This window comes from Spermophilus citellus, assembly GCF_964194105.1.
Source record: "Spermophilus citellus genome assembly, chromosome: 18".
Lineage (NCBI taxonomy): Eukaryota > Metazoa > Chordata > Mammalia > Rodentia > Sciuridae > Spermophilus > Spermophilus citellus.
The window spans coordinates 68,421,504-68,430,526 of NC_138200.1; the positions used below are offsets into that span (position 1 = coordinate 68,421,504).

At 62.6% G+C, this 9,023-nt stretch overlaps 2 protein-coding genes across 4 annotated transcripts; one reads left to right on the top strand and one right to left on the bottom strand.

Annotated features, from left to right (window-relative positions):
• CDT1 (chromatin licensing and DNA replication factor 1) lies at nucleotides 1-5,740 on the top strand. Of its 3 annotated transcripts, none has more exons than XM_081275058.1 (10): nucleotides 1-929; nucleotides 1,371-1,481; nucleotides 1,562-1,713; nucleotides 2,172-2,369; nucleotides 2,449-2,594; nucleotides 2,728-2,825; nucleotides 3,178-3,366; nucleotides 3,651-3,791; nucleotides 3,874-4,075; nucleotides 4,276-4,801. In XM_081275058.1, the coding sequence occupies exons 1-10, from the start codon at nucleotides 720-722 to the stop codon at nucleotides 4,527-4,529; spliced, it is 1,701 nt and encodes a 566-aa protein (XP_081131184.1). In that variant the 5' UTR covers nucleotides 1-719; the 3' UTR covers nucleotides 4,530-4,801. The 3 variants fall into 3 exon arrangements, with proteins under 3 accessions (XP_081131184.1, XP_081131185.1, XP_081131186.1); XM_081275059.1 differs by having other exon boundaries at nucleotides 1,374-1,481; XM_081275060.1 differs by lacking the exon at nucleotides 4,276-4,801 and adding an exon at nucleotides 4,826-5,740 and having other exon boundaries at nucleotides 4-929.
• A 337-nt stretch (nucleotides 5,741-6,077) lies between these two features.
• APRT (adenine phosphoribosyltransferase) lies at nucleotides 6,078-8,726 on the bottom strand. The gene is made up of 5 exons (XM_081275322.1): nucleotides 8,565-8,726; nucleotides 8,316-8,422; nucleotides 6,885-7,018; nucleotides 6,715-6,793; nucleotides 6,078-6,516 (listed from the first exon to the last, which is right to left on the bottom strand). The coding sequence occupies exons 1-5, from the start codon at nucleotides 8,642-8,644 to the stop codon at nucleotides 6,374-6,376; spliced, it is 543 nt and encodes a 180-aa protein (XP_081131448.1). The 5' UTR covers nucleotides 8,645-8,726; the 3' UTR covers nucleotides 6,078-6,373.
• Nucleotides 8,727-9,023: the final 297 nt, after the last annotated feature.

Below are 9,023 nucleotides of genomic sequence, written 5' to 3' on the forward strand. Positions count from 1 at the left end.
GTGGCACAGAGCACACGTATCGAAACAAGGCCATTAACAAAGTGCCGGCCTCAGCCTGCCCTGGGCTCTCGTTTGTGGCTTTCCGTGTCGGGCGGAAAGAGCGCCCCGGCCCAGCGCGACTTCGCGGTCGCTGGGGGCCGGCGGCGGCCGTCCGCCCGGCCTCGGCCCGTCCCCGACTCCGGAGCTCCTCTTCGAGCCCTGGCCGCGGCGCCCGACGGCGCTCCCCGAGGGCACGATTCGCGCCTGCGGAAGCGGGAGGGCAGAAGGCCCCGTCGGCCCTCAGCTCCCCAGCGGGCGAGCCTGTCCCCCAGGGCTGGGCTCTCCGGGCGCCCCAAGCCTTCCCAACGAGAGTCTTGCCGCCGGCTTCCCGGATCAGGGAAGCACGTGGCCCCTCCTTCCCGCACACGGGCTCAGGGCCGGTGCACCGTGCTGGTCCCGCGCTGCCCGGGGCGGCACAGCTCCGGCGAGACGCTGCCAGCACGCCCGCGTCGCAGGGCGCACGCGCCGGCCGCGTTCCTTTGCCCCCCTCGCGCTCGGATCGGTGGTACGATCTGGGCGGGGCTATAGCGGCGCCTGCGCAGGTGACTCCTAGGCAGCCGTGCGCGCACCGGCCGCGTCCGTTTCCCCCGCGTGCTCCGCAGGATGGAAGGGCCCGGGCGGGGCCTTGCGAAAACCGCGCGAAAACCGCGCGGAGACAGTCAGGACGCCGCTTCCCCGCCATGGCGCAGTGCCGCGTCACCGACTTCTTCGCGCGCCGCCGCCCGGGTCCCGCCGCGCGGCGGGCCAAGTCGGCCTGCCGCACCCCGAGCTCCGCCGCGGGCCCCGCGCTCACCCCGGGCAGCAGCCGCAAGCGCGCCCGCCCTCCCGCCGCGCCCGGGAGCAGCCGGCCCGGGCCGCCCGCGCGCAGGAGGCTGCGGCTGCAGGACGCGGTGAGGGGACGGGGACCGGGCAGAGGTCAGAGGAGATGGGGACGGAACGGCGGGCTGGAACTGGAGCGCGGACTGATCAGACGGGGGGGGGATGGGGACGGGGGGGGGGACGGGGAGAAGGGCGGGGACCGCGGAGCCGGAGGGGAGCCCACCCGCAGGGGCGTCGCGAGGGCCTGAGCACGGGCCTGCAAGGACCGTGGCCCTGGAGTGTCGGGGCCACGCGAAGCTCCCTCACCTGCAGTGCTGGGTGAGAGGTCGGCCTCGAAGCTACCCCAAGAATGGACGGGCCGGATGACTATCCTGCCGGTGGCCCAGCACAGATTAGCAGGGATGCCCAGGACCTCTGCTCGCTCGGTCCTTGCAGGGTCCATTTAGTTGGCAGTCCGTTCTCTTGGTGTTCCCCAAGGCCTGTCATGTGCTCACCTGTGGCTTCCTTCCCAGCAGGACTCCTGTCCCACTTCCCCACCTGCCCCTATCTCCCCGGGCAAGAAGGTTAAGAGAACTGCTCCCTCCGAAGGTCAGCTGCCCTGCCTGGCAGCCCCCAAGGACAAGGTGAGGAGGCTGTGAGGCTGGACCAGGCAGCATGTGAGGGGCTGGGGTGACTGGATGGCTCACCCACCCTGTGTCCACAGGCCCTCTCCAAGGACACCATCTCCGAGCTCCAGTCATGTCTGCAGCGGGCACGGGTGCTGGGGGCACAGGCCCAGGCACTGAGGGCCCGGGCTCAGAAGGATGCTAAGGAAACTAGCACATTGGAGGCTGAGGGATCTGCAGAGCAGCCATGGTGAGTGTGCTCAGGCACCCTGGAGAAGACAGGTGAGCAGCAGGCACAGCAGGGGCCGGAGCAGGTGGAGGCGCCTCCTAGGGGGTTAGTTATGTGAAGAGGGCATGGAATAGACGGCACAGACCATGCTGCTCACCAGCTGCATGCTGCAGCCCTGGGTGCTGGTCATTCCTGCCTCGCTGGGCTCAACACTGACAGTTCACCCACAGTGACATCCCAGTGTCACTGTCTTCCCCAAGCCCTATGTCTTTTGGAGCTGAGGAAGCTGGGCTGGGGCCCAAGGGAGGGTGGCAGAGTTGGCTGTGGAGCAGGTTTTTAAGTGTGCCTCCCCGAGGCTGCTCCTTAGGCAGGCAGCAGGCTGGCAAGGGCTCTCTGAAGGGTACATGCCATGGGGCCTGTGACTGGGCACTGAAGGGATGTGATCTGGGCCTTCCTCTGACCCCAGCTCTCCTTGACAGTGGCGAGAAGGCACCTGCCTACCAGCGCTTTCATGCCCTGGCCCAGCCTGGGCCCCCAGGCCTTGTGCTGCCCTACAAGTACCAGGTGCTGGCTGAGATGTTCCGCAGCATGGACACCATCGTGGGCATGCTCCACAACCGCTCTGAGACTGTGACTTTTGCCAAGGTCAAGCAGGCTGTCCAGGACATGATACGCAGGTGAGCAGGCTGAGGGTCAGGCCTGGCCCACCCTAAGCCAGAAGCCTGGTTCCTTCTGACCCAGCCCCTTCTGCTGTAGGCGCTTTGAGGAGCGCAATGTGGGCCAGATCAAAACTGTGTACCCTGAGTCCTACCGCTTTCGCCAGGAGCGCAACATCCCCACCTTCAAGGATGGTGTGAAAAGATCCGATTACCAGCTCACCATCGAGCCTGTGCTGGACTCAGGTGAGTGCCAGTGGCTGGATCTGCTCACCTGGCTTTGGGTCCCCCTTGCAGGTCTGCATGCTCTAAGGGAGGGCATGAGGCATCCCCGTGGGGCGGGGCTGGCCTGGGGCTCAGGCCTGGACTGTCCCCGCAGAGGCTGGCAGTGCCCCCCAGCTCACAGCCTCGCGCCTTCTGCAGCGCCGGCAGCTCTTCAGCAGGAATCTGGTGGAGCGAGTCAAGGAGCACCACAGGGTGAGCAGTAGTGCCCTCAACTGGGGCCTCCTTGTGAGCCATCAGCCCCTCGATTAGGCTTTGTGATTGCCTCACAGGAGTATGGAGTTCTGAAGTTCCCTCTAACCTTCGCCATGGCTGTCCCAGGTGGGGAAGGGCTGACCAGAGGCCCCAGAAGGCTCTCAGTGGGTCAGTGAGTCCTTGTTGTGCAAGACTGCACGTGTTCTCTTGCCTAGCTCTCTCCAGGTGGCCTGTGTGTGTGCGTGGAGTTAGGCCTAGAGCAACACTATCTGGGCACAGAGAGGTTAGGTGACATCCCCCAGGCTGCCCTGCTGGGAGTCAGGCCGCCCAACACCCAGCCTTTCTCCCACAGGCTTTCCTGGCCTCCTTGAGCCCCCCAATGGCTGTGCCTGAGGACCAACTGACTCGCTGGCACCCACGCTTCAATGTGGATGGTGTGCCTGACATTGAGCCGGCCGAGCTGCCCCAGCCACCCAGCACAGAGAGACTCACCACTGCCCAGGAGGTGCTGGCCCGGGCCCGAAGCCTGATGTCACCCAGGGTGAGGCTGCTGACTTCTGACCTGGCCCCTGTCTCGGGGGGCAGTGAGGCCTAGCTGGGTGCCTGTCTGGTTCCTGAGGCTTCACCAGGCTCATCCTTGCTGAGGGGCAGAGAAATGGCAGGATGTGCCCTTGTTCACCAGCTGCAGCCCTATGCCTGCACCCCTGCGACTGCTGCTGGTGGGCTATGCGTGGGCGTGGAGTTAGGCCTAGAGCAACACGGGGGTCTTGAGTTGGGGCTTCCTTGCTTCCTGTGACCTCTCCTCTGACTCCACCCACCCCGCAGATGGAGAAGGCCTTGAGTGACATGGCCCTGCGCTCAGCTGAGCCCAGTAGCCCAGGGCCCCCCAACCCTGTACTGCCGGCCACCCCACCAGCCACCCCTCCAAGTGCCCTGAAGGGTGTGTCCCAGGCCCTCTTGGAGCGGGTGAGTTCTTACAGATGGGCGGGGGGGGGTGGGGGGCGTATGGTGACCTGCTTTACTGACCTGCTTCCCTCCCTGGCCACAGATCCGGGCCAAAGAGGCCCAGAAGCAGTTGGCACAGATGACACGGCGCCCGGAGCAGGAACTGCGCCTGCAGCGGCTGGAGCGGCTACCTGAGCTGGCCCGAGTGTTGCGTGGTGTTTTTGTGTCTGAGCGCAAGCCAGCACTCACCATGGATGTGGCCTGCGCCAAGATGGTTGGCAGCTGCCGAGCTGCCCTGAGCCCAGGTACGCGCAGGCCGGGGTGGGTGTGGGCTGCTGTCTGTGGCGCACTCGCTCCACTGGCCCAGTGTGCACTGGGCACTACAGTCCTCCAGGAACCCTGAGCCTGCCTGCTTAAAGAGCCTTTGCTTTTTGGGTGCTGGGGACAGCCCAGGGCTTCAGCACGCAGGGTAGGTGCTCCCCACTGTGCTCCACCCGTTCTGTAGCCATGGAGGCGGCTTCTGCTCAGCCTTACCTTCACAAACCCGCCCAGTTACCTGCAGTCCTCAGAATAATCCCGACTTCTTACCCAAAGCCCTGTGTGAGCATCCACTCTCCCAGGCCTCAAGCAGGTGGGTACTGCCTGCCTCAGGGCCTGCACAGTTGGGCAAATTCCCCAGCACTGGGGCCTGAGCTGGAGGGTCCCCAGCCGTTGTTTTCTCAACTTTTTTTTTTTTTTTTTTTTTTAAATAACGTTTAGTTGTAGTTGGACACAACACCTTTATTTTGCTTATTCATTTTTATGTGGCGCATGAGGATTAAACCCAGGGCCTCTCACATGTTAGGTGAACGCTCTACCGCTGAGCCACAACACCAGTCTGTTTTCTCCATTTCTTGGGGCACAGCCCAGGGACCCCCACGTCTGGGCTTCTGCTTGGAACCAGTGCACATAGATATACAGAAGGGCTGTTGGCTCCCTGCTAAAGATCTGCGTAGAGTCATGGGGGTGGTGGCGGCGGAGAAGTCAGGGGTTGGCTCACACACCCATCTCTGCAGGGGAGATGGAGCAGCATGTGCTGCTCCTTGCTGAGTTGCTGCCAGACTGGCTCAGCCTGCACCGCATCCGCACGGACACCTACATCAAGCTGGACAAAGCCACTGACCTGACCAGCATCGCAGCACGGCTGGCCCATCAGGCTCGTGCAGAGGGGCTGTGAGCCACTGACAACCAAGCCTTTTGTTCCCCTAATTGGATGGACTTTGGATCTTCCTCCCAGGGTGCCTGCCCCCTGCCCTGCCCATCATATACTGTAGCACATGGGTTGCAGGCTGTGTGGCCTCTGGCCATGTGGAGAGTGGGTCTGCTCCAGGGATCTCTGAGTGGGCTCTGTCTTGGCTGCTGGGGTGGGGAAGCCACTTCCAGCACCTGTGGGTGTATCAGGGAAGTGGGCTGGGGCAGCTGGCCTTTGCTGCCACCCAGAGTGTGGCTCTGTGGCTGGGAGGGCAGTGTCCCCCCAGATGTCCATGTCCTAGCCTGCTGAGCTGTGATCTCATACAGCAGAGGGGACACTGACACAAAGGCTTGCTGGGTGTCCCACCATGAGCTGCTGAAGTGTGCTCAAGGTCCTGCTTAAAGCTAGGATCAAGGTCCCCATGTTCCATAGGCCAGCTGAGAGCTGTGTCCTCCCAGGGCACTTCCTACCTTGCTTGAAGGAGCCTCTTTACAAAAGAAATCTAATGTACAAAGATGAGGTTCTGAGAACATGAAATCAGACTTCCCTTTGAAGAATGAAGAGAATTTTGATTTTCTAGATTTTGAGCTAAAATACCCTGTAAGATTAAGCTTTTTAAAAGTATCTCATCAGGAAGATCTTTTCTGCTTGCTTTGAGGTAAACTTCCAAATACCCAAGGCTTTGGAGTTTCCAGTCTTGTTCGCTTTTTGTCATGTAGGATTTGAATAAAAGTTTGCTGCTAAGAGGGCTGCCTTCCTGAGTTGGGTCTCAGTTCCTCAGGACAATGCCAACAAGGGAGCAAAGGTCCCACCTGAGGGTGGCCCAGTATCACCACAGGGTTCTAGAAAACCAGATTTGAAGGTGTCTGCAAGGTTGTGGAAATCCCAGGGAAGCTGGCAGGGCCTCCAGACACATAGCTGTGGCACTTTGGACTCCAGAGCAGGTGGCAGCCACCTCTTGGACTGTGACTTATGATGTATAGCCCTCCCACCTGCCAAGCTTTATCTGAAGTGAGACCTAGAGTGCTGAGCACTGCCCCAGGCTTCCCCCAGCCCAAGTGATGGACAAGAGAAGGTGGTGTAGCAAAGCTGTTTACTGGAGTGATCTTGCTGCATTTATAACTGGGCTTGGTGGCCTGGTGGTGGCTGTGCTTTAGGTTTGGGCACTTCCAGAACCTGCAGGAAGGGCCCCAGGTGGAGACCTGTGGGTACCAAAGGTCACTCAACCAAGGAACAGGTAAAAAACATTTCCAAGGGCAGCCACTGGCCTCTGGTGGCCTGTGGAGGTCATTTAAGGCACTCGGGGTAGAATCACAATCTTGTCCAGCTGAAGATGCCAGGCAGGAGTTGGGTAGCCATCCTGGTCACCCAGTCATTCATACTGCAGGAGGGAGAAGAAGGGCACAGCCCCCAGCTTCTCCCTGCCCTTGAGCGAGGTCAGTTCCACCAGGCACACACACTCCAGCACCTCGGCCCGCAGCTGGCCCAGCAGTTCACAGGCTGCACACATGGTTCCTAGGGATGGTGTAGGTGTAGGGTGAGGCCCCGGGCTCTGAGCTGGGCCAGCCCCAGAGGACAGGGAGGGGAGAGGTGGTTGCCACAGCACCAAAGCCCCTCTCTGGCCCCAGTAAGCCAGAAAGGGCCGAGATGCCACCTGTTCCATGCCACTTCAGTGGGTAGGCATTCCCTCCCACCCACACCCAGGCAGCTCACCACCAGTGGCCAGCAGATCGTCCACAACAACCACCTTCTGCCCGGGCTCCAGGGCATCCTTTTGAATTTCCAGCTCAGCCTGTGGACAGGAAGTGGGCAGTGACGGGCTGTGTGAGCCTGGGGAGCTCAGGGACCCGCTCCTGCCCCCCTGGCCACCCCAGCATGCCCACCTTCCCATATTCCAGCGCATAGGAGGCAGACACTGTAGGGCCTGGCAGCTTCCCACGCTTTCGGATGAGCACAAAGCCCAGGCCCAGCTCCTGGGCCAGAGAGGGACCAAACAGGAAGCCTCTGGAGTCTAGGCCTGTCAGGGGAAAAGGGTGTCAGGCAGTAGCCGGGAGCACAGCAGCATGGGGACAAGCAGCCAGTGACAAGGGACACCTGGTCTTGTTGGCTCTGCCTAGAAGGTTGATGACACCCATCCCAGGGCCTAATTGATCCTACAGGCCAAGAACGGTTGCCTGGAGAGGTCACCTGGCCTCGGTTCAGCTCACTCCCCAGGGGCAGTGCCTGCTCTGTAGCTCCTTGTCCACAAGAGCAGGCAGTGATCAGGCTGGCACCTCAAGAGGCGGACTGAGCTGAGGAGGATGCTCAGTGTACCCCCACACACTGGCAGGAAGTGAGGTCACCCCTCCCCTGGGGTATGTCCCTCAGGGCAGTGAGCAGGGTGGGATGTGTACCCCTCGCGTGACAAGAACCACCAGGAGCACCCCGTTTCCCCCCCAGCCCCCTCAATAGGGCTCTCCTGATAACCCCTGGTGGGCATTGGGCTATCCAGGGCCACCTCCCAAGCCCCAGGCCGGGTCCTGGGTCTGGAACACAGCAGGCACTCAATACAAAAGCTTTTGCAGAGGCAAGAAGAAGAGAAGGAGGGTGGCTGGGTCGAGGAGGTGAGACGGTCCTAGAGATGCTATGGCTGTCCATATAACAAGCTTCTAGGGGAGGAGGTACCCGGCCTGGAACCCAGAGTGGGCACCACCAGAGGGAGGCCTCCAGTTGGTGCCGCCAGGCCCAGGAGCAGCCACCCGAGGGCTGAGGCTGTAGGGGTGGGCAGCCCTGTCTCAGCGCTACCAAGCAGGGCGTCCGGAGGCCCGGAGCAGGCCTGGGCTTACAACCCTTGATGGTGATCCCAAGATGGGTCCTTCCTCCTGGCGGTCTTCTGAAAAACCTCCAAAGCCCTCCCCTAAACTCATGTGTGGACCCCACACAGCCCTGCCCCCAGGATGCCTGGCCACCCTAAGCAGGCAGAGCCAGTGGGGTCAGGGGGCAAAGGTGCAAGGCTGTGCAGACACTGCAGGCCGCAGTAGGAGGAACGGGAAGTCACCCCACCCTGTCCCATTCTCCCATTAAGCGGGGAAGAGAGGGGGCAGAAAGGATAGAAGAATAGGGAAAAGGGGGGACAGAAGGGTCGGGGTAGAGGAATAGGGAGCAGGACCCGAGGGCATGTAGGAACTGGAGGGCAGGGTCACGGCGATAAAAGACAGAGGGACGGGGAACGGGAACTTGGGCGCGGAACAGTTAGACGAGCCTGGAAGGGGGACCTGAGCAGGAGCACTGGACAGGGACGGGCGGGGCAGAGGAGGCCGCGCCGGGCCACTCGCCTGCGATGTAGTCTATCTTGCCGCCGTGCGTGGTCTTTAGGTGGCTGGCCAGGAGGCGGATGCAGGCGCGGAAGGAGTCAGGGTCCTTCAGCAGCGGCGAGATGTCCCTGCGCACAAGGACGGGGTGGTGACTCGAGCTGGCGGGGCGTGCAGCCTGCGGGACCCCGGAGCAGCCCACGCACTCGCGCCGGGGGCCGAGCGTGGCGCCAACGCTCGGGCTGTGCCGCGCCGCCCGGGCCGCGGCCGCACCTGAACAGCACGCCCGGGATGGGGAAGTCGGGGAAGCTGCGGATGCTCCGCGCCACCAGCTGCAGATCGTGCTCCGCCATGGCCGCGTGTGAGGGCCCGGGGGCGAGGGCTAGGCTGCTCCCGCGGGGCCGGGCCGGACACCGAGGGCGGAGCGGGAGAGAGGGGCGGGGCCTGACGTGGAGACGGAGGGCGCGCGGGGAGGAGTGCGTCAAGGGGCGGGGCCAGGCCGAGGGGCGGGGCTCCTGCCGGAAGTACCGTTTTCTCGAATCCTTGGTGACCAGTTTCATGACGTGTCCTCATTTCTTGCACCACAGTTGCTTCCCGTCTCAAGCATGTTGGGCGGGACGAAGGTGGCCCTGCTCTTGTCCCCACAGGCCCCTCGGCCTTCGTGAAGGGCGAGCCGGGGCCTCCGTCCAAGCTGTGGGAGGCCCGGGCCCACCTCAGCAGGTCGCGGAGACG